This window comes from Eublepharis macularius, chromosome 3 (genome assembly GCF_028583425.1).
Source record: "Eublepharis macularius isolate TG4126 chromosome 3, MPM_Emac_v1.0, whole genome shotgun sequence".
NCBI lineage: Eukaryota > Metazoa > Chordata > Lepidosauria > Squamata > Eublepharidae > Eublepharis > Eublepharis macularius.
Window position 1 is genome coordinate 59,300,184 of NC_072792.1, and position 25,433 is coordinate 59,325,616.

The 25,433-nt window shown below is 40.7% G+C and overlaps 1 protein-coding gene across 2 annotated transcripts in view; it reads right to left on the reverse strand.

Moving 5' to 3' along the window:
- Positions 1-25,433, reverse strand: part of LOC129325547 (arylsulfatase D-like) — a 47,063-nt gene that overhangs the window by 10,591 nt on the left and 11,039 nt on the right. For both annotated transcript variants that reach the window (XM_054973268.1, XM_054973269.1), the window contains exons 4-6: positions 6,293-6,415; positions 670-1,093; positions 450-586 (exon numbers count right to left, since the gene is read on the reverse strand). In XM_054973268.1, coding sequence (XP_054829243.1) covers positions 450-586; positions 670-1,093; positions 6,293-6,415 — 684 coding nt within the window. The remainder of the gene's footprint in view (positions 1-449; positions 587-669; positions 1,094-6,292; positions 6,416-25,433) is intronic.

Genomic DNA, 25,433 nt, shown 5'->3' on the forward strand with positions numbered 1-25,433 from the left:
TCCTGAGAAGATCCACCACCCAGTCCTCTCCACAGATGTTTAACAGAAGTCTGGGTGGAAGATACATCTGGTAGGGAGGGCACTTTTTCCTCCTATTCGGCCGGCAGGGAGGCCTTAGCCAGCGTCAACTGTATGCCTGGCACAACAGCTCCGTCTTACAGGCCCGGAGGAAAGATATCAGATCCTGCCGGGCACTAGTCTCTTGAGACAGTGTTCTACCAGGCTGGAGCTAGGACTGAAAAGTCCCTGGCTCTGGTTGATGCTAGGCAGGCCTCCCTGGGGCCTGTTCTAATGAACTCTTCTTGGTACAAAAAATAAATCAGTGTAGGAGACAGACACAGGCAGGACAACATCTATAGTATATTAATAGTACTCTAGCCAGTGTCTCTTCCTGCAGAGGATGACAGAGGTAAGAAAAAGAGCTGTAGTGACCATGACCAAAAACTTACCTACCAACCAGTCCATTTCTTCTACATTATCTCCATATAGACCATGCTTGCTCTTCCCAAGAAATCTTTCTGATGTAAACAAAGGTGTATGGACGTGCAAAAAAGAAACAAAGAGGAGGAACGGCCTCTGCTTGTTGCTTAAAAGGAACAAAGCAGAACAAACACATCAGGTAAATTTCAAGGCCTTTACACCTGCTGTTTCAGGAAACAGACTACTTACCTCTGAATAAATGACACTGCCTCCTGTAGCATGAGAGAAGTGGTTCTTTCTAGTTTCATTGGTTGTTCAGTAATGTCATAGTTGCGCATCATGATGCAATTCCAGTGTTTCACAAAGCCATAACTAGAGTACCAGGAAGCAAAGAACAGGAATCCCAACAAAGCAAAGCAGAAGGTTGCTTTCCAAGATACAGAGAGCATCCCGGTAATTTTCCCCATGAAAACACTGAATATCGCAACGGCAATGAGTTGAGTATAAAGCCACAACTTAGCCTGCAAGGCAGCGTCCAGCTCGGGAGGCTTGTTATCCTGACAGTTGTTGACAAGACTGAAAGGCATGCCATAAAAATAATCAAAGCCATGATTTAAAGGATGGTGACAGTGATCATGGACAGACTCACAGTTTACACCTTGATGCCACTTCCCTGGAAATCAAAACAGAAAAGACAAAGTTACTACTATTGAGCCTTTTTTGCCCTACAGGCATTTGAAGAAATTTGTGCTACAGCCTTCCAAGAAGATGTTCCACTCAAATTCCACAGAAAGGAATGGGATTTTTGCAACTGAGTTCATGTGCAGGTTCTATTTTTCTCAATGAGGCTAGTAGAGTGGGAGATATTCTTATCTCCTTATTCCCCTATAAATTTTAAATAGCAATTCTAGAGCTGAATTTTTCAGTTTGTTTGTGTTACAAAGAATTCAGAATCACTTTTTGCTTAATTTTGGTAGAGATAACATGACAGGCACAAAATGTGGGTTGTGTCCTGCATAAGGACTGGCAAGGTCTATGTATAGATTGTTGATATGTATCCTGGCTCTCCCTCCACATCCTCATCAGCCATTTCTAAACTCAGAAAAGTATTCTGGAGGTCATAGAAGCCACAAAGAGTAATAGCTATATGGGTCAGGAGGAGGCTGCGGTGGGGAGGTAGGAAAAAAATCACTCTTTCTCTTCCATCAGTGGAGCTGAAAAGGCAGGAGGGAGCAATTTTACCTTCTTCCTCAACCCCACCACAGTCTCCCAACCCTTGTGGCTATTACTCCACATAGCCCCTTCAAGATTTAGTAATTAACTTTCATGTGGTTGGAAATGGTTGCTGGGGGTAGGGGAAAGAAAGGAAGATCAATGCCCATCAGTTTCTTCCCTGGTCATAGGAACCAATCCCGTATCTGTGCTGGTTATACATATCTGTACTTACATGTTGGATCCCAGAGTCCTAAATTTCATTAAGAGTTAGTGCAGGACCTATTAATTCATTTATACGAGATAGATTTGTGTGGATGAAGGCATGATAATGCCTTTTGTCTACAGAAGTAATGTGAGACGCAGCCTATACCTGAAAGATCATCTGCTCCCACAGAAACCTACCCAACTGCAACCTGAAAGTGCCTTCTCAGCCATGGCATGGGATTCTCTTCCCAGGAATATTTGTCCATCTCCTTCTGTCGCTGTCTTCCACCAGTGGGCAATGAACTTCCTTGTTTCATTTGGTGTTCTCTCAATGATCCCTCGTTACTGCCCTCTGTTTTAATTACTGGTTTATGTGCTTTAAATATGTATTTTTGTTTTGGTTTTGTGTTTATGAATTGCTTTTATGAAGTCTTTATAATGTTTTGTTTTAACTGTTACCTGTCCTGGTGTCCCTGAATGGGCAGAAAGGCAGCATAAAATTTTTGTAAATAACTAAAATGATAAAATAATTACTAACTTCACAATTTTATGCTTAGGAGAACTGTGATTTGGCTGCAGGATTAATAAGTATCTGACACCGTGGTGCAGCTGTGTAGGCATGGTGGGAGAAAGGTGGGGAGTGGGATTTGGTTTTCACTCCTATTGAATTCATGATCAGGGTTTATATTGCACCGTCTCTTTTGCTTGCACAGGCCTAGGGATGGGATCCAAGATGAATGGCCTTAGGATGCTGACTCAATGCAATCCTAAACAGAGCTACACCCATCTAAGTCAACGGGCTTAGAAGAGTGTGACTCTGCTTAGGATTGCACTGCAAGGGTTGTTTATCCCCTTGTGCTGTCCATTTCTGGCACCTAGGCTGGCACAGTTGTGCCAATGCTGGCTTGTAGTAGTGTCAGAACAGCATCAGATCATCATTGATGTGGGTCTGTGCCAGCAAATCTCCTGCCACATCTTCAAGCTACACTGAAGTTGGATTTACTTGTGATTCTAAGAAGTTCCAGGATACATTTACAATTGAATCCTAAAACAGGTTCCAAGACTACAAACCCAAGACCCTTATGTGTGGGAGTAAGCCTCATTGTCTTACTTCTTAAGCAAAAATGTAAAGGATCACACTGGTAGAGTGCTCAATATAAGAAAAAATAACGAATGGTTTTGGCAATCCGTTCCTCAAGAAAACCAATATTGCCCCGTTCATCTGTATGCAATAATTCCTTTAAAAGGCACAGAGATTTAAAATTACCTAACAATAAATCTGACTTCTTTAAATAGTGTCTAGATAGTTTTTTGGAAAGTGATCAGTAAAAAAATCCTATATGCGTAACATAAAAGTAGTAATTTATCTGTAAACTTTGGGGGTCAGGTAGCAATATGGATCCTGATGGTGTTTTGCCATCTTCTGGGCATGCAGTAAGGGTAACTGGGTATGTTTGGGTGGGTGGGGAAGGTAACTGTGAATTTCCTGCATTGTGCTGGAGGTTGGACTAGGTAACCCTAGAGGTCCTTTCCAACCCTATGATAGGTAATCAAAGAAATCCATCCTAGCTTTTACACACAAAGCAGGAAAGAGCATCTGAATTTTTTTGCCCATAAAATATCAACGGCATGCAGCTATTTCTTTTCCTGATACATCACTTGATGGATTCAGATTACTAGCTTCTCTCCCACTGAGAAACAGTCTTTACCATCACAAAGCTGAATAATAAGTGAAACTATATTATTGGACAGATTGCAGCACAAAATGAACTCTCCTGCCACATACATATTTTTAAAAAATTAGTCTAGTTTGCTCCATTGGTAACAGAGGAATGTATTTCAAATAGGTCTTACAGATTTGCAATTTTCTCTAGTCGTTGTTAATATGTGAACTCTTCCTCAAAAGTGGCTCTATGGAAAACTACTGTGAATCTTTATGAAAAAGCATCAAAGCAAGTATGATGAATGCTTCCAGGTGCATACTTCAGTATGTTCATCTGGTATCTGAAGAGTGTCACCCTGTCAATTCATGGCCTACTGCTCCTGGGAGAAGCTGATACCCCAACATGTAGCATTACTCCCATATCTCAATGCATGTGAAACATAATGTATCATAAAGTACCAATGGCCATACATGCATCTCTCTCTCGACTTGATTGATTGATTGATTGATTGATTGCATATATTCTCAGGGTACAAGAGAGGTACTCCTGAAAATGGAAAACATATTTGCTATTGCAAATGTTTTTAATACGTCAAGTACAAATATATTAGGTGCCAGTCTGTAACCGCTGAGAAATTTGGTCTGTTAATATATACATACACACAATACAAATATCCTTCTATATTATTATGGAAGGAATGGATCCAGCCAGCTTTTCCACTCAGTCTCACCCCTATTCTTTATTACAGCTAGTCAAAGTGGACCCCTCCGACCTTTTTCATCAATGTAAAAGTGGTTGGTTAGTAATGTAGAATGCAAATGAATAGGTTGCATAATAAAGCATGATTCTCACTGTACTTAAGTGCAATGGATCCAAAGCTACTTTGCTTTCCCACAGGTCACTGGAACAATACAAATTTTAAGTCATGGACTATCTTCTATGGTTGGAATAAACAGGACTGATGTAAAGCTAACATGTTGTCTGTAACACTGTAGGAATCTGGACAGAGGAAGAGATCTGCTAATAAACGGATTTGGGCAAAAGCCCTGGAAGTAGCTTAGGTATAAATGCAACAAGTACTGTAGCACCTTAAAGGCTAATGAATGTATTGTGGCATATCCAGAGCCCCCTTTGACAGATGAATGAAGTGTTACATTTGGCAAGTTAAACAAGTGCATAGACCCTCTGGAGGAATGCCAGCAAGTGCCCCCCATACTGTGAGGTCACCTGGACAGGCCTAGTTGAGAAGCCTCGGCCACTTGAAATATGGTGGATATGTACAGGAGCTAGGGCCTGTTCTGTAGCTGTACTCTCCCAGTGGAATTTCCGTGCAAGGTAGGCAAATATAGCCAGCTCATGTCAACTTCTCAAAAGGGAAGACACCCTTTTCGGAAGGTTTTTCTGATCTAGGCCAGCACTGCTACACAGGTTTTGCCAGAACTGCTTATATGGATTAGCCCTTTTATTTTTCTTTTACTTCAAAAATTGTTGGCTTGCTTTGCATCTTATATTAATTGTTAAGCTCCTTTGAATGAAAAGGTCAAACATTAACAAATAAAACTTTGACACACCTTTTAGATGATCTATTTAATAGTCAGATAGCATCAAGAATATTTTGTTTCATGGTTCTTTCCTCCTTCCACATGGTCATAGCCACACCCAACTGAAGATATTTGAAATATTCTGCCACAAAGATTTTACATGCCCATGGCAAAGAAGTACCCGTAATGCAAACAACTGAAGAGATGCACATAAATTTGGGTTGATTTGCTCTTTAATATTCTGCATTTATTTTCACTGTTATAATTTACACCTATTCTTTATTGGATCCCAGTGGTGCCAATTGGCAACATATTCTCACCTGTAACCATTTGTGTCTTATTCATCTGGGATACTATTTTATCAGTGAAGATGGAAAAGATGATAAGATACATTCCATCACAGTGATTGCATGAGGTTTAGAACTGCTGCCTTATGTTTAGACATACATACTTCTTACTGTGTTGGTAGGAATCTCAATATATTGTCATTTTTAAAAAATGCATGACATTTTTAATTCCTTCTTTCCTTTTACTTTTGCCTTCACCGTCATCTTATAGTCGCAGATGCGATGTGATTCTGCAGCCAAGAAAAACTGCAGACATAATGGCTAACAAAATTGCTAAAGTTTAGTGCCCTCTCAAATGCTTACTGCAAAACTTGCATGGTTACTGACTAATCAATGAGACAGTGCCAGTCCACAGGCCATTTTAATTCTGTCGTTTCATCATAATTCTAAGCACGAGCACTTCATTTTTGGTAAGAATTAAAGTATTTTTCTTTTGTGCCTCAACTAGTGCATTAATGTACAGCGATGCCTGTATCTGCCAGTGTGCAGAAGAGGTTATGAGAGCCAATATGGAGTAGCAGTTAGAATGTCAAGACTAGGCTCATGAGGTCCCCATACAAGTCCCCGTTCCGCTATGAAAGTCACTTGGGGACCTTGAGCCAGTCATATTGTCCCAACTAACCTACCTCACAGAGTCTTGTGAGGATAAAGAAGGCACTATGTGCACTGACCCGAGTTCCTTGGAGAAAAGATAAAAATCTCGTAAGTATTGCAAGCTGGACAATATGTATTCTGAACTAGTAATTACAAATGTAGGCTACATATTAATTACCTATTTTCTCACTTATATATAGATTCTGCTTCTAAAACTGAACAGGCCCATGTATAAGAAGTGAAAGATATACATTGTGGAGATCATCCAAGTGGATGCTCATGAGGAAGACAAAATGTTTCTACATACCTACAAGTCCTGTGGTATAACCTTGCTGCTGTAACAACCGGGCAAAAGTGGTTTCATTGACAGGGAGTCCTCCTGAGCCAGCATTCCACCAAAGAGCCCGATAAGCATTGCTTGACGCCATTCCTGCATCAACAAGAGTAAAACCCCAGCAGCATTTTTCATGGCTCCACGCTCATTTTCCTGGGCCCAAAGCTTACCAGATTACTCAGTCTTACCAATTTAATACCACTTTTTTTTAATTTTTTTTTTATTGGATTAGATGTCATTAAATTGTACATTACAATCAGTTTCCTTTAATTTTTCCAATTCTAACCCCCTCCCTTTCCCCCCTTTTGTTGACTTCCAACAGTTTTCCAACCCCTTGTCACTTTTCCCTTACTCATTTTAAATTTATTCTATCTGTCAAACGTAAACTTTCACTTTCTTCTAAGCTTATCTATATAACACAGTGCTCCTTCTGTCTTCCTACTTACTTTAACAACTAAATAATACATAACTAAATAATACATTCTTGGCATATTTTCTTTTGATAATAATCATTTAGCTAATTTTGGTACTCTATACTCTCTATCTTATAATCTCATCTTCAATATGGGACAAACAATTTATCCCTCATTTAGCATAATTTTAGATACTTCTATAAACAGTACATTCAATATAAGTCAACCAATTTAACTTATACTCTATATATTACTTTTTCTACATATCTTATCTTCATACTGTTTTAATTATATAATTATATTATTCTTTCATTATGCAACTATCCACCAAAAATAGTCAACCAATTTGACCCATATATACCTCCAAACCAATTCAATCAATTTAATACATGATCTATACATTAATATATATTTTCCCACCTTACTTAAATTCCTTCATTGCAATTATAAAATTATCTCCATTATACAATTATTGCCAGAAATGAAATTAATTAGTTTCTATCCTTATAATTAGTTAATTTCTATCATTATAATTCTTGTAATAACACCTATAATACTTAATGCTATATATAATAGTCTAATAAAATAATTGCTTAGAAATTCTCATTTACCTCTCCACCCCCCCGTAAAGTCACCTCCCTCTGCTTTTATTGTATTTCAGTAATTTTCAAACTGCCACAGTTCTCTTCCCACCTCCCATTTCTTCACTAAATATTGTTTCAGCTTCTCCCAATCCGTGTTGAACTGTCCTGGATCAAGGTCTCTCAGTTTCCTTGTCATTTTGTCCATTTCCGCCATGTACAGCAATTTATATATCCAGTCCTCAATAGTTGGCACTTCTTGCACTTTCCACTTTTGCACGTACAGAAGTCTAGCCGCTGCTGTCATGTAAAATAGCAATGTCCTATATTGTGCTGGAATATCCTCCATTCCCAAGTTCAGTAGCAGGAGTTCTGGGTTCTTATTAATTTGAAATTGTAAAATCTCGCTTATTACTCTTATTATTTCCCCCCAGTACTGCCTAGCTACCTCACAAGTCCACCACATATGATACAAAGATCCCTCATGCTTTTTACATTTCCAGCATTTATTAGACGTGCTCAAATTCTCTAGCGCAATTTTCTTTGGTGTCATATACCAACGATAAATCATTTTGTAGACATTCTCTTTAATATTGGTGCATGTCGTGATCTTCACTGTATTCTTCCACAAGTATTCCCACGCCTCCATTGTTATTTCCTTATTAAAGTTTATAGCCCACTTCACCATTTGCACTTTAACTGTTTCATCTTCAGTATACCATTTCAGCAGCACTTTATATACCTTAGAGATTTCCTTTTTATCCTCTTGTAAAAGTGCCTGTTCTAATTCCGAATTCTCCATTCTTATCCCTCCTTTCACACAGTCCGAATTATAAAGATCTCTGATCTGTCTGTACTGAAACCAATCGTAACTTGGAGACAACTCGTCCTGCGTCTTTATTTTGGGTTTAGAAAATTCCATTCGGGTTATCTCCTTGTATGTTAAACACTGTTGTTCATTATCGACAGTTCTCGGATCTATTACTTCATATGGAACCACCCATGAGGGGATTCCATCTTGTAGGTAGTTTCTGTACTTCTTCCAAGTTGTGAATAGGTTTCTCTGAATATAATGATGTAAGAACATAGAGTCCGCTTTTACTTTATCATACCATAAATATGCATGCCATCCGAATATTTTTTTATAGCCTTCTAAGGCCAGTAATTTCCGGTTTTTCAGCATCATCCAATCTTTCAACCACACTAAACAAATTGCGTCATAATAAAGTCTTAGGTTGGGCAGTTGCATTCCGCCTCTTTCTTTTGCATCTTGTAACACTTTCATTTTCACTCGAGGCTTTTTGCCTGCCCAAACAAAATCTGATATTTTCCTCTGCCATTTTTCAAACTGCTTAGAGTCTCGGATAATTGGTATTGTCTGTAACAGAAACATCACTCTTGGCAACACATTCATCTTAATTACTGCAATTCTTCCCAACCATGACAAGTTCAGTCTGTTCCATTTAATCAAGTCTTGCTCTATCTGAGTCCACAGTTTCTCATAGCTGTTTTTAAATAAATCTATATTCTTTGCAGTCAGTTCAATTCCCAGATATTTCACCTTACTTGTTACTTCGCAGTCTATTTCCATTAATAGTTGTTGTTTTTGTTTAGTCATATTTTTACATAATATCTTCGACTTCTTTTTGTTTACATAAAATCCTGCCAAATCTCCAAACTCCTTAATCTTCTCTATTACTTTTGGCATATTCTCCATTGGATCTTCCACAATTAGCATTATATCGTCCGCAAATGCTCTGACCTTATAGGAAAAGTCCTTTATTTTTATTCCACGGATTGCATTGTCTTCTCGTATCTGTATCATCAGTATTTCCAAAACCAAAATAAACAACAGTGGAGACAACGGGCAACCTTGTCTTGTTCCTTTACCTATAGTCAATTTCTTGGTCACCTCGTCATTCACCACAATTGCTGCACTCTGGTCTCTATAAATTTCCTTTACTGCTCTTATGAATCTTTCTCCCATTTGTAGCTTTTCCATGGTGGCAAACATAAAGTCCCAGTTCAAATTGTCAAACGCTTTTTCAGCGTCCACAAAGAAGAAACCAACCTCCTTGTCACAACATTTGTCATAGTATTCAATAGCATTTATAACTGTCCTTAAATTGTCTTTGATTTGTCTATTTGGCAAAAAAACAGCTTGCTCCTCCTCAATAACTTCAGAAAGCCATCCCTTCACTCTTTCCGCCAGTATCTTCGCAAAAATTTTATAATCATTATTAAGTAACGATATAGGTCTATAGTTTTTCACGTTAGTCAGATCTTGCCCCTCTTTGGGGATCAGTGATATATTAGCTTCACTCCAAGTGTCTGGGATCCGTTGATCCTTTAAAACACCATTAATCACATCTTTTGGAATGGTGCCAGTTCATTAGCCATTACCTTATAAAATTTGGCTGAAAGTCCATCCGGTCCTGGCGCCTTTCCCAAGTTTGTTGACTGTATTGCCTTTCTTATTTCTTCCTCCGTTACTTCATTGTTCAATTTGTCTCTCCAAGCTTCCGAAATTACTGGGAGCTTCATTTTCTCCAAATATGTCGCTATTGAGTCTTTATTCACCTCTTTTTTATTATACAATTTGGCATAAAATTTATAAAAGGCTCTGCTAATAGCTGTCTGTTCCAGGTACACTTTATTGTCCTCACAGATTTTATTTATTATTTTTTTCTCCTTTCTCTTCTTCAATTGCCATGCCAAATATTTCCCAGGTTTATTTGCGCCTTCGAACGCCTTTTGATTCATTCTCTTGAGATTCCATTCCAATTCTTTGTTATTCATTGCTGTCAGCTGTTCTTGAAGAATTTTAATGTCCTGGTAGATTTTCTTTTTCCCTGGTCTTTTCTTTAACTGTATTTCTTTGGCTTTTATTTTCTCCGTGATCTCCTGTCTCTTCTCCTCTTTTTTTTCCCTGGCTCTTCCATTTAAGTCCATTAATATGCCCCCAATTACTGCCTTGTAGGTGTCCCATACCTTGTTGGTTGGTACTTCTCTATTCATGTTATATTGTATGAAAAACTTTGTTTCTCTTCTCAACATCTCCATATTTTCTCCCTCTTGCAGCAAATCCTCATTTATTCTCCATCCTCTCCTTTTCCCCAGCTTCCACATAATTGGATTATGATCTGAGCCTACCATAGGCATTATTTCCACATCCTTAGTCCAAAGCGCTAAGTCTTTTGAGGCCCAGATCATATCAATTCTTGATAGCGTAGAGTGTCTCGCGGAGAAAAACGTATATTGTCTGCCTTTGGGATTTTGTCTTCTCCATACATCTTCTAAAGTTTCCTGTTGCGTCAATACAAAAAACGTATTTGGTAATAGTCCTCTTTTCTTTTGTGCAGTTGCTGACTTTTTATCTAGTTCCAAGTTTGTCACTCCATTGAAGTCTCCTGCAAGAATTATCTGGTCATAAGAAAGTTCATCTAATTGCTTCCTCAAGTCCTCAAAGAAGCTTTCTTTTGCTCCGTTAGGTGCATAGATTCCAATCACCAATACTATTTTTAAATTCCATATACATTCCACTGCTAAAAATCTGGCTTCCGCATCTTTCATCACTAACTTTGGCTGTAGCTCCTCTTTTATATACAATACCACTCCCCTTTTTTTCTTATTAGAGGCCGCTACAAAATCACTGCCCAATTTATTCAATTTTAGATACTTTGCATCCTGTTTTCTAATATGAGTCTCTTGCAAACATACAATATCACATTTTTGTTTTAATAGCCAGTGGAAAATACTTTTTCTCTTATTCGGTGAATTAAGTCCATTTACATTCCAAGATAAAACTTTGCACTCCATATTCATAATCTTGTTGCTGGTAAGTCCTTTTCATTGTCCCTTATAAACTGCTCCATCTCTGATTCAGATCTAATGCGCTTTTTCGCTCCTCCAAATTCAAAGGACACTCCTTCTGGTAGTTCCCATCTGTACCTTATTTTCATGTCCTTCAGAATCTGAATTAGAGCTTTATATTTTTTTCGATCTAACAACACCGATCTGGGTAATTCCTTCATGATAATAATCGTCTTGCCATCAATCTCCAATGGATCTTGAAACTGTTTAGTCACAATCTTCTCTTTTATATTTCTGGTCGTGAATTGCACAATCACATCTCTTGGTAGTTTCCTCTGGGTCGCGATTCTTGAATTTACAAGATATACCACATCTAGGATAGCCACAACTTCCTCCTCCTCCTTCCCCAGGTATTCAGCTAACACCTCAGTGATCTGTTCTTGAGCTGTCTTTCCTTCCACTTCCGGCAAGCCGCGAAACCTCAGCTGCTTCTCCATATGTTTACTTTCCGCAACCGCCATTCTCCCCCTCATCACCCTCATCTCTGTTCGTTGCGTATCTGCTAAGTTCTCCACCGCGCTTTCCACTACCTTGACTCTTTGCTGTGTTCCCTGCAGGTCATTTTGCATTGTTTCCATACCTTTCTTCTGCCAGCTCATTTTTCACTGTCTAACCTCTTTAACCTCTTTCACCAACTCCGGTTTCATGTCCTTGAGTTCTTTAATCACTTCTAAAAGTTTTTTATCCAAATTCTCTATCGCCGATTGCCACTCTTTTTTCGACATTGTGGGGCTTGCTTTGGCTCGCTCCCACGAGTCCGCTCTCTTCCTTAGCTCCGTGGCGTTTAATTTAATGTCCTTTTAGTTTAAATGTCCCGGTCTTTCAAAAAAAAAAACTTTTAAAGAGTCCAAAATGTCAGGCGTCTTTTCTCTATGGTTCCTCTATGATTTTTGTAATCCAATATGGCTTACTTCCTCTTTCACTGAAGCCGCGGCTCTTCCCCTTTCAAAAATGGCGATTCCCTACTTCCTGCCCTCTGGCAAGGGCCGCCTCTCTCCAGAAACTCTATTGTTGTTACGTACTTCCTGTTTCCCGACTTCCCACAGCAGTTCTCGCGATGGTGAAACTTTCTCACTGCCTGATATCTCCTTATAGCCACAGGTATTCAAAACAATAGTCCAATTTCTTTAATAACTTTGTTTAACTTAGTCCTTTTTCTTTTTTCTTTTTTTTTCAATTTTAAAAGTTTATTAACAATAAGTCATAACAACATCAACTGTAAGAGGATATATCATATAACAATACACAAAACGATTACTGTATATACAATTGGGACACCAGAGGAGATTTCCAATACATATACCTTAGCTGGTACACTTTACCTAATCTGCGAACATACAAGCAAGGATGATTGTTGAACTACATCTCATGGACAAGATAACATAACTACTCCAGTACCACAATGGCCTCTTGATCACTCACACTTCTGGATTTATGATTGCCTGAAAGGGCAGCTGTGATGCTAAGAACTCATTTTTGGCTAGATGATCCAAGAAAGGGAACCACTTGGATGCAAAGTCAGAGGGTTTCAAGGGGCTTGTAGAGAATTGTAATCTGTCAGATTTTTTTCCATTACAAGATGGTCCCACACCATCCTGTACCATATGTGTAAATCCGGGGGAACAGGTGATTTCCATTTGATTGCTATCGCATTCTTGGCAGCAGTCAAGAACGTGCGAATTAGGTCCCTCCGTTGGCGAGGTACAGGAGAGTCAGTCCAGACATCCAAAAAGATCAGTTCAGGGCTAGGAGGGATAGCGTGGGAGGTGATGGTTTTGATTTCTTTGAAGACTAAGCGCCAAAATCCTTGAATGGATTGGCATCCCCACCATACGTGTATAAACGTTCCCTGCTCACCACACCCTTTCCAGCAGAGAGGGGATTTTTTGGGGTCTATCCTTGCTAGCTGCTGTGGGGTGAGATACCACCTGTGAAGGATTTTGTAATTTTGTAGTTTGGCATTAATGACCGGGGTGCTTAGTAGTTTGGAAGTCCAAACCCGTTCCCAGTCAGACTGCGAGATGTCAACACCGCAATCTAGTTGCCATTTATCTTTCAGTGTCTCATTCTGTTTAGTATGGGAGTTAATCAGCATGTTATAGATTTTAGACAGAAGCCCTTTGCGGGAGAGAGAATCGGGTTCAAGAATCTTTTCAAATTCCGTCATAGGTTTGGATAGGACGTGCCCTATTTCCAAGTGTCTCAAAAAGTAGGTTAACTGAAAGTAGAGGTACCACGGAACCTCCCCACCGAGTTTGCGGGCTAGTTCTGTTCTGTCTAAGATGCCAGTTTTAGATGTTATATCTGTCAGCCTCTTGTTCTTAAGGCTCTCCCAGGTTGATGTGTTTGCACTATTATGTTGAGGTGGTGTCCCGTCATGTGAGGTCAATAGTGAGAATCTAGAGATTTTAGGGATTAGTTTGGACCTGTGTTTATCCCAGAGCTTCAGAAGGGTCATGAGGAAGATGTTTCCGCTCGATGAAGTGGAGCGGTGAGCAGTATCGGTCCAGAATAGTTCGCCAATCGTGTGGGTTTGATGTTGTGGGTGCAGCACATCCATCCAGTCAAAGTGTGTGTTATGGTGCAAGATTTGAACTACGTCCGATAGCCTAGCTGCTGTATAGTACATGCCAACATCAGGGAAGTTAAATCCCCCTTTAGAGCGTTTGGTCCTCAGGATCTTAAAAGCTATTCTGGGACGCTTATGATCCCAAAGAAACCTATTGAGGGACGTCTGCCATTGGCTCAGTAAGTGATGGGGAATCTGTATTGGGACTGTTCGGAAAAGGAATATTAGTTTTGGAAGGATGAAGGATTTGATCAAGTTATACCTCTCAAACCAAGATAACGTTTGTTTGTTCCATTTGAATAATACACTCTTAATTTCTTTCATCAGCAGCTGGTGATTAAGTCGGAGCAGGTGGTCCGGGTTTGGGGGGATATTTATGCCTAGGTAATGTAAGTGAGATTGTGCCCATTGATATGGGTAGAGCCGTCTGATTTCGTTACTCACAGGAGCAGGTAAATTTATGGGGAGGAGACTAGACTTATTCTGGTTAACCTTTAGCCCTGAGATTAGTTCAAATTGGGCCAATTCTTTGTGGAGGTACTTCAGGGAGTCTAGAGGGTGAGAGATAAACAGTAAAATGTCATCAGCGAAGAGACACAATTTAAAGGTGTTGTCATTGACCTTCATTCCATGGATTTGCACATTAGACCTTATAGCTTCAGCAAGGGGTTCGATCGCTAGAGCAAAAAGGATGGGAGACAACGGACAACCTTGTCGGGTGCCCCTGTGGAGGGTGAGTGAGCGGGAGGAGACACCATTGGTTTTAATTTTTGCATGGGGGCAGTCATATATGGCTTTAATTACATGTTGGAAATCAGAACCAAAATTCATATGGGACAGGAGCTCTTGTAGGTAGGTGATTTCAAGTGAATCAAAAGCTTTCTCTACATCTAGGGATAGGAGCAGTAGTTGTTGATTGTAATGCTTGCTATGAGTTAGTATATTTAAAGCTTTATAGATGTTCTCCGAGATATCCCTGTTGGGGATGAAGCCTATTTGATCTTTACTAATATATTTCCCTATAAAAGAGTTCAGCCTTTTCGCTAGGATCGAGGTAAAGATTTTATAGTCTGTGTTTAGGAGAGATATTGGGCGGTAAGAGCTAGGGTTCGAAAGATCCTTGCCCTCCTTGGGAATTAATGTAATGTTAGCTTCTGACCATGTTCCAGGTAAGGTGCCTAACACAAAAATGTCATTGCAGGCCGAAAGCAAGGGCTGGTGCAGTGTCGCCGCAAATTTCTGATAAAATTCTGCCGGGAAGCTGTCCGGCCCCGAGGCTTTATTGCGTTTCAAGCCCTTGATGGAGTCAAGGAGCTCAACACTGGAGATAGGACTGTCCATTATCATCTTGTGGGTCTCCGCTAATTGTTTAATATTTTTGTGCTTAGACAGATAGTTTGATGTTCTCTTCGTCTGGCTTGGTTGAGGAGTATAACTTGGCATAAAAGTCTCTAAACACTTTTACTATATCGACAGGTCCAGTGAGCACCCGGTTGTTGGAATCCTTGATAAGCCTGATATGCCTATTGATTTTCTTATCTTTGACTTTCCATGCTAGGTATCGTAGGGATTTAGGGGAGTGGTACCAGTATTTTTGCTTTAAGTATAAAAGATTTTTCTGAATTTGCTGAGTTTCCAATGCCTCTAGGGTTTTACGTTCGTGTAGTAGCTGTTTATATACCTTTTTACTGCCATTCCTTTTGTGTAGACGTTCTAGGGTGTTAATTTTGTCAATCAGGGTCTGTTTCTGCTGTGTTTTAGCTTTGTATAGAGATGCTGAGAGCGCTATTAACCGCCCTCGCAACACCGCTTTAAGCGCGTCCCACACCGTTTGGGTTGAGGTTTGTCCCGTTCTGTTTTCTTCTAGATACTGTTTGATATATTGTTCTATCGTTGTGGTAGTGCTATCATTGAGTAAGAGGTTTTTATTGAAGGTCCAATACCTTTCCCTAGGATATTCAGAGGTTAGGTTTACCCTACAGTCCACCCAGGCATGATCTGAGTAATCTATGGCACCTATCTCAGAGTGGCTCACGCTATTAGAAAGGTCTGTTGATACAAGAATGTAATCGATCCTTGTGTATACATCATGCCGTGAGGAGTAATAGGTGTAATCCCTAAGCGTTTTATTTTGCTCCCTCCAGGCATCGATTAGATGGAAGCGAGTGAGGAGCGCCAGCAGCTTCGAGGTTGAGGATGAGGCGTTAAGTACCTTTTTGGGATTGGCGTTAGTACGATTAAATGAGGATTTATCCAATTTATGGTTCTCTATCAAGTTGAGGTCCCCACCTACTATCACCGGTCCCTCTTGAAAGTTCTGTAGTTTTTGCAGTGTTTCAGATAAGAAATCAAGCTGGCTTGCGTTAGGTGCGTATATTGAGGCCAGTGTGACCATCCGATCATCCAGTAGGCCTTTGATGAAGAGGTATCGTCCCTTAGAGTCTTTTAGACTAGCCCTATGTACAAACTGGCAGTTTTTAGTTAACAGTATTGCCACTCCTCGGGCCTTTGAGCAGCCTTTCGCACGAAACTGCATTTTAATCCAGGGGGCCTTAAGCTCCTCATCGTGCACCGCATGGAGATGAGTTTCTTGAATCATAACCACATCCGCATTAAGTTTTGCTAATTTCGATAGGACCCGTCTCCTTTTTATAAGGTTGTTAAGCCCCCTTAAATTTTGGGTGACAACATGCAAACCTGATTGCAAGGTCATTGCTAAGCAATCAGGTACCCTGTGATTGAAGTGTGAGGTTCTTTAGGCCAAAGTGGTACTATCGGAGTGTTACAAGCAAATAAGGTGCTTCCGTTGCCAACCGAGCAGTACTGCGTTAAGATAGTGCAGCTTGGCACGGGCAGGTAAGGTAGGCAAAATAAGAAGTTATCAACACTAGTGCCAAACACAGCTAAGTTCTTCTAACTATTCACATGTAGGAAGAAAATATTATACCTTAAATCCAACTATATAACATATAACATATAACCAATCTGGTTATGAGAGAGGAATCACACAATAATTCGCAGACAGCTGACTGCAAGATTGACTCCTCCAAAATAATAGGACCCTCCTCCCCCGTCTCTAAGACACTCAGGATTGTGAAGGTCGATTTGAAATGGATAATAAAGTTGTTGATTACCCTGTATCTATATGTTAGGCTATATGAATAGATGGTTTAGCAGCTATGATCAATTAATGGAGGAATTTGCAAGTGGTCCTGTAGGAGATCAAGTTGATACGTATACACAGATATGAAGTGGCTTCAAGGATAATCAATAAGAGGCGGTCACTCAGAAATTAATTGTTGATAGTGCTTCTTACGTCCTCAATCAGTGCAAAATCAATAAGCTATTAATCAAACCCCCCAATATTAGACAACCCCCCTCCCTCTCCCCTCAATTAATTATGATATTTCAAGTTGATTAGAGATAAATATTAAAACAGTTGATGAGATCTTAAGATTCAACCCCTATATCACTTTATGAAGCCCTACCAATCCCTAATGGGTAGTCAATCACGTGGGGTATATTTGATCAATTGGAGAATTTATTGGCTTTCCCTTATGTGGTAAAAATAAAATTAAAAAAAAAATAAAAATTATTAAGTATGCGATTTTAGTGTTTACTAATTTCAGCAATGTGAATCAATCCCTCCAAAACCAAGTACTGTTAAAAAGATTTCCCTCTACCCCCCCCTTATTCTAGATTAAAATATATTTAATGAATTAATCAATCAGCTAGTGTAACTAGCGCGTTTTGTGTCAGGGTTTATGACAGTTGGGAAGGTGGTGTTAATTAATTAGGGAAGGGAAGATCTCAACGTGGCTGAAAATCACAGTGGTGGCCCCCCCGCACAGCTGATCTATCAATTAGAATCAAGTGGGCTATTTGAGTGGCAGGGCAAGCAAGGAGATCGCAAATAAAACCTTAGTAATTAAGTACTGGTTATCTCGTTGCTAGGCAGTCTTCAGAAGCTCAGCGAAGAGAACCCCTCTGAGCTTCGGCTTCAGACCAACAGAAAAGACTGCCTGTAAAAAGGAGCTAAATAGAGCAAAAAAGCCCCTCATTCAATCCCACCCCGCCCCCCTCAAATGAAATGGATAGTATTAGCTTTAAACATTCTACTTCACACGGACATGTCAATCAGAACCGTCGTTGTTAGGCATCACGGGCAGCAATCTTGTTGGTCTTCTGTGGCGAGAAAGGCATGCTGCGCTTCCTCCGTTGTGCGCCCGCTTCCGTCTCCATGGCGATTTCAATGCCGAGCTCTTGCATGAAGCGACGTCCCTCCTCAGGCGTCGAAATGAAATGAATCTTGCCGTTGGTATTAACACGGAGCGTAGAGAAGCGGGTCCAGCTGTAGTCGACTTGGGCCGATCTGAAACCTTCTGTTACGCTTTTAAATTGCCGTCGTTTTTCAAGTATTTCAGAAGGGAGATCTGTGAAAACATTAATTCTTGCTCCTTTGTACGTTAGAAACCTTTTCATTCTGGCCGTTTCCAGGATTTGTTTTCTTATTTTCCAATCGACGAACATCGCCACTACGTCTCTCGGCCCCTTCCTCCGTTCATTATTTTTGGCGCCAATTCTGTACGCTTTAGAAATGGCGACGGTTGCTCCCTCCTGCAATTGTAGTTCACTTGCCAGCCAGTCAGAGAGAAAAGCAGAAAGATCTACGTCTGCTGTAAAATCCTCCTCCAGTCCTCTGAACTTCAAATTAGAACTCCTCAGCTGAAATTCAATGTCCAGGATTTTGCTTTGGACTTTGTTGTTCTCAGACTGGAGGAGCCGAACATCGTCTTTTAAAGCTGCCGTTTGGGACAAGGCTTGGTCTGTCCTTTGAGCTACCGCATCTAGCACCAGCTTAACATCATTTATTTGTTTAGATAGGGGCTCCATCATGATAGAGATCCGATCAGCAAAGCTCATTTCGATCTCTTTTAGCAGCGTTTTCAGTGCAGGGTCATAGGGTACGGCCGATAGCTTCCGTGCCTCAGCTGAGCTTCCCGCGGCCGCCATATTAGCCCTCCCTCCCTCCGTTTCCCCCTCAGCACTTTCAGCTTGAGAACTAGGGAAATATGTTTGTAAGTTCTTTACTGCCTTTATATTTTGCTTCTTGAAAGACTGATCCTGCTTACCCTTCATGTCAATTTCAGAAACGTGAAGTAGAATGTGTTGTTTTAGGGGCCTGGGGTGGAATCAAGACGGAGCTTCAGCACAACGCGTCCATCTCGCTTCGAGCCGACGCCACGCCCCCTCCTTTTTCTAATATAATTCTTGCCGGGTCCTCCCCTCCTTATACTTGGTCTGTTGCAGTTTAAAAGTCTACTTTAATTCTTCTTTACTTTAAGTAATCTGTCCTGTTTCAAGAGATAGTGATCTTTACCTTCTCATTCACTTTCCTTGGGTTGTAATCGCTGTTTCAATCTTAGATTCCCATCCACTCTTCCTTCCCCTGTTGAAGCTTGGGCATGTAGGTCTTATGCCAACCGCATTGGCACCAGGACTGCCGCAGAGATTATAGCCGACCTGTCTTAGGGTGGGACCTCAAGGATCGGGAGAGGATCCGTTGCGTAGGACCCCCCCTCGCCCAAGATCGACGCGCCCTGAGGTGCTTGAGCGTTCTATGCCTGTTCTCTGCCTGAGAACAGTCGGCCGCAGGCTTGATTTTGCCCCGCCGGCCGCTTAAACGGCAGCCCGGTCAGCTCCACGATTAGAGCTGCGTTAGACTTCCATGGATCCCAAACCGGAAGTCTTCCAATTTAATACCACTTTCAATAGATTCTTGCATGTCTGGCCTGATAGTGAAGTGAGGTGAAGCAATGGTCTCAGGAAGTGGATTTAGGGGCCATCAGGCTTCGCTGCCACCTTACCACTATCATCTCCACTGCCCACTTCACTGCCCAAGAAGCCAGAGCAGCTAAGACTCCTTTAAATTCAGTGAGGCAAGCTGTGTACTTATTTATTTTATTTTATTTATTTTATTTTTAACCCGCCCTCCCCGCAAGCGGGCTCAGGGCGAGGTACAACATTGATTAAAATACAACTTAAAATCAATTATAAAAACAGATAAAATACTGTGCCCCTTTCGGGGCAACCAGCAGGAGTGGACTCTCCATACCCCTTGTAGAGGGAGACCTGTGGAAGGCTCAGCAATGATGGGCTAAAATTAGCCTCCACCATATGCCTGGCGGAACATCTGTCTTACAGGCCCACCTAAATGATACAAGATGCTGGCGGGTCTGAGTGTCCTCAGACAGAGAGTTCCACCAGGTTGGGGCCAGGACCAAAAAGGCTCTGGCCCTGGTAGAGGCCAGCTGAGCCTCCCTAGGGCAAGGGACTACCAGTAGATGTTTTCCGGTTGAACGAAGTGCTCTCTGGGGCACATACAGGGAGAGACAGTCCCTGTTATAATGGGACTTCCCAAACTCCAAAGGAAAGAAGGAGCATTTGCTCCAGTTGTTGGACAAGGGTGTATGAGGAGTAGGGGCAGCAGACTCAAGTGGTTGTATGCCACTGGTTTCTTACAAGAGTTTGCATTTTCTGATATTCTTGTGGAGCTGCCATATGACACAGGATTTCTCATTAATGTTGGTTAGAAAGATTGCTCTATATAACATATGGAACAAACATACAGAAATTCTTATTTGCAGCGTGTCCTCTACTATTCTGCAGAGCTTGGGATTGGTTTGCATGACTTATTGCATTGATTTGCTGACTTGTGCATGAGATGAACTATAGTTTTATAGGGATGGCTTGGTCAGAATCATGCAAGTTACTGCAATTTTTTTATCTTCACTATGAATACATGTTCATAAAAAACCCAGGGTTTTTAAATATAAAATGTAAATGATTGCTTTAGTATTATTTTAAACTTGCCTAGAAAAATGATTCAGGATTTCAAGACCACAAAATGTAAAAAAAACTGGCTGTGGAGAACAGTCTTCCACTCTGGAATTCACCCCATTGGGACTGCACTCTGAGTATAAATTGGAACCCAGGCTGCCAATGTAGCTGGTAGAAAGGAAGGGCCATGAGCCATCAAGCCTCAAGCACAGAATACTTTAGTGCTTACAGATGCTAATGACTCTGGCTAAAGTAGAACAAAAGCCTTACTATCTCACACCTTGCTAGATTGTCCCATGACGGACCGAGACTTGGGACAACCAAATGGCTATTATATTTCTTTCTTTCTTGGGGCAGGAAGATCATGACAGACCCTAGAGAGAGAGGCAGAATACTAAGGAGAAATTGTAAGTTCTCAGAACAGCTTTTGATCAGGGAGGCTCAAACCATGAAAGATTACCTGAGGACTCCATGTTTCCACCTTTTCTTTGTATCTTTGCTCAGCCTGACACTTGAACATGCCATGTGTACTCTTTATTTTTGTTTATTGAACTTTCTTATATGTTGAAAGCTCTAAACTTGATCTCTGTAACAATACCACATCTATTTGGTCTTGCTATCTAAAGTGCAATAAAGGAGAGGGGCTGCCATCCCTTGAGTGTTATAGCTTGAAATTGTGAAGTTGCAATAGATTGTCCCAGTGCTAGCTTGTAGAAATGAAGTGGGAGGCACAGCAACTAGGTGGAAACTCTAAATAGTAACACAGATACCAAATGCTAGATGGTAACTCTCTCTCTCTCTCTCGAGATACTGTCAGAGTTGCTGGTGGCAGTGATTACTATGTTTGGTGTCATTTGGGAGTAAGGGAAAGGGGTAGCATTGTCAGATGGAGATTCAGGACAGCCACGGGGTTTTCCAACCTCCTAGACCAATGAGGACTCACAATGTGAGTCCGTTCTTTCACATTGGCTATTATTTAGTTATACAGAACAAGCTGCATAACTAGGGACACACCAGCCTGAACACAGCCCATAAGCCACAATGATTGGTGTGTGTGTGAACAAATCTTATTTGTGATGTCATAAACACTTTATGGCCCTGACCTGGATAGCCCAGGTGAGCCTGATCTCATCAGATCTTGGAAGATTATCAGGGTCGGCCTTGGTTAGTAATTGGATGGGAGACCTCCAGCAAAGACCAGGGCTATAGAGGCAGGCAATGGCAAACCACCTTTGTTAGTCTCTTGCCATGTAGCCCCCACCAGGGGTTGTCATAAATCATCTATGACTTGAGGGCACCCTCTACCAAACAGTTTATGAGAGCCAAAGCAGTATAACTGTTACTGTGAACTTAAAGCAAAGGAATGAAGAATCATTTACGCCAACCACAACTTCTTGGAGGAAGTGTGAGCAGTCTGCCTGGCTGCTGCTGTTTTATAAGCTGCTTATGATATAAAATCCTAAGCCACTGAATCTAATGCACTCCATGCTGCACTAGCCAAACTGCCCAGCAGATAGAATGTTACCAGCTCCTGCCCTGGAGACTGAAAGCCCATAACATGCAAATGGAATGCTGAGAGATTAGATGCTATTGTCTCCTGCCACCCATATCTCAGAGCACAGGTCTTTGACAAGAAAGGCCTTTGTGTGTCACCTTTCCCTCATCATTCCAATCTCCCCTCTTCCCATTGATTGGATTCTGTCTTGCAATATAGGACCATCAATCAGCTATGATAAGTTTAAAATCCTCCTGGGAACATCTAATTAAAACTCTAAATTCATCAGCTAAGCTCTGGGAACATTGAATTAACTACAGTTTCTTTGTAAGACATCAGGAGCAATCAATCTAATTCTTTTGTCATACCCCTGCACGACCAATCAAGGTACTCAAACCTTTGTCATTCCCAGGAGGCAACTTTTAAGGTCTTTTGTTTTACCAGCTGAAGTCACTTTCCAGCCTCAAGGCACAGTTTGCCTTATAAGAATACTGGCTTTGCCCCAGTCAAATTTTACACGCTTACTGGGATCCAAGCGTAGTGCCCTCAGAGTCTCTCTGAGCTTCTCCTGGTTGAAAATGCTGGCTGCTTGAAGCCTTCTTCCTCCACGGACTACTCAGTTCTTCTGATAGGTAATTATCACCCGAAAAACCCTGAAACCGATTCTTACTTTCACCACTGCTTTCCTAGGAATCTTGTGTGTTTGTGATTTGCTTTTTGTTGTGTGTGTGAGAGTTTTCCCCTTCAAATAAAAATATTCTTTATTTGGAAAACACTCCTCTCTCGTCAGTTTCTTTGGGGAGGGGACCCCGTAAAAATTGGTGGAGGATCTCATTTGTTATCCCTCTCACATAGCCTTCTTCTTGCTGCTAATTCCCCAAACTTGCAAGGAAACCAATTCTAGTAACAGAAGGATGGGATCAAAATGGGATCTATATCTACATCTATTTTTAGACAAATAGATCTAAATCTAGATCTATATAACGAGCTGCAACGCAAGCATGGTTGTACCAAGTTAGTTTATTTAACAGTTTATAAAAAAAGAACAAGGATTTTAAAATCTTTCAGGAGGAGGGAAGGAATGTAACAGGGAACCTTGAAGTTTTCATTTGGGGGAAAGCTCCATAAATGTCCATCTCCCCAGGAATGATACAGAGGAAAATATCATTTTATAACAGGAAAATAACCTTTTCACATATTTAGACATTTTTGTGATATCTGCAACCACTGCACCAATTCTAACTTTCAACTACTTTTAGCATGTCTAAAGAAACTGGCAAAGGCATCTGAGACCATGGTAAAGATTAGTAGAGTGGCCACTGATGCCAAAGACCACCCCCCTCACTTTACTCCTATGTTCTGTTATAGCCACAGGGACATACTACAGCAGAATAGGAGAAAACAGAGGAGGGAAGGGAGACAGAGGGTTGAGGTAGTACTGTTGATAGAAAACAGAGCAGGTTCATCTCCCAATGGAAAGAGAGAAGCAGGAAGCAGGACACAAGAGAAAGAAAGGTGTATAGAGCTGGTAAAGATAGATGTTGAGACTGCCACTCAAATATCCTTTTATATATTATTCACATTTCAAACATTTGGTGGACATTAGGCCACAGGTGGATAAGACAGACATAGGAAGGAAGCAGGGGATTGGGACAAGGGTATAGATGAGGCAGCAGACAGTGGTCAAATTCAAAGAAATGAAGAGAAGAAAGCAAGAAATATGAGAAGGGAATGAGAGACAAAGCCAGCTATGAAAGGTTGTAGGTCTGGTACTCATGCCACCACCAGGTTCCTTAAAGTATATCTTATGGCCACACACATTTATCGAGAAAGAGAGGCCTTGTCTTGAAACTGGGAGGCAGACAAAGGACAAGAACGTGTTCAGGAAACCTACATCCTTGTATCTGGCAGAAAAATGAGACTCAGGCTAAAAATGGCACAGAGGAATGTCAACTCATTCTCTTTAGAGAAAAGCCAGCATTTAGGGCTGTGCATAGCTGCTATACTAATCTCTAGGTTTCTTTGCATGCCTGATAATCAGCACACCTACAGAAAAGTGCAAAGATATCTGAGACAGTGGTGGGGATTGTTGCAATGGCTGCCAATATCATAAAGGCATGATCTTTCCCTTAAGTATCACTGCCTAACTGATGGGCTACAGAAGTGTGAAAGAGGAGGAAGAAGGCTTGGGGGTTGAGGACAGAATACCTTTGGTATTTTGGAAGTCTCTACATAACAGACACATTTCCCCAAAGTCTTTTGATAGAATCTAGATATGAAGAACTGATGGATGACTGCTTAATGGTAGTTTCAGGTGTCTTAAATTTCATTGACGAAACTGAAACACTTCCTCCCAACCATCTATACCAAGATATATTGAAAGTCTAGCACTATGAACTAAACCAACTATACCAATATACTGTGACTTATTCTTGTGGTATATGAACTACAAATTATAGTAAGCAAGTGTTTTAAATGTTTTTCTTCGAAACCTGCAATCTTGTATAACCAATATATTACTCCATGTATTTGCTATTTAATGTTTATTGTTATTGTTTCTGTTTTATAATTAATAAAAGTTGTTTATTAAAAAATAAATAAATGATAGTTTCAGGTGGATAGCAGTCTTAGTCTATAGTAGCAAAACAAAACTTGAGTCCAGTAGCACCTTAAAGACCAATACAATTTTCTAGGGTATAAGTGTTCATGAGGCCAAGTTCACTTCATCAGATACAAACAGAAATGAAGTTTCACCATCCCTTATATCCAGGTCAAAACGTTGGAGGGGGCCAAAGAAGGGCCAGTTGGAATCAGGATGCAGAAGTACAATGCAACACATAGCCTGCTTCATCAAAGCAGCCGGGAGATATATATAGAGGTAGGGAATGCAGAAAATTAACAGCTGTAATGGGATAAGAATCCTCAGCCCTAGGTGAGTCCATTGTCCTAAACCTGTTGATGTTGTAATCTCCCTTTGAAGTTTCTCTGAAGGAGAACTGCCGCTTTTAGGTCAGTGACGGAATGTCCTGGAAGATTAAAATGTTCTCAAACTGGTTTCTGAGTAACAACACCATCACCAGACTTAATAACATGAGCCATACCATCTTAGGTTCATTCACTTGCTCATGTTCCTACATTACATATGTCATCAGGAGCCAACAATGCCTTTCTGCTCTGCACTGGAGAAACAAGCCAGTCCTTACACAAAAGAATAAATGGACATAAATCTGACATTAAAAATCATAATTTTAAGAAGTCGTTGGGAGAACATTTTAATCTCATAGGACATTTCATTGCTGACCTAAGACTGACAGGTCTCCTACAGAAAAGCTTCAAATGGAGA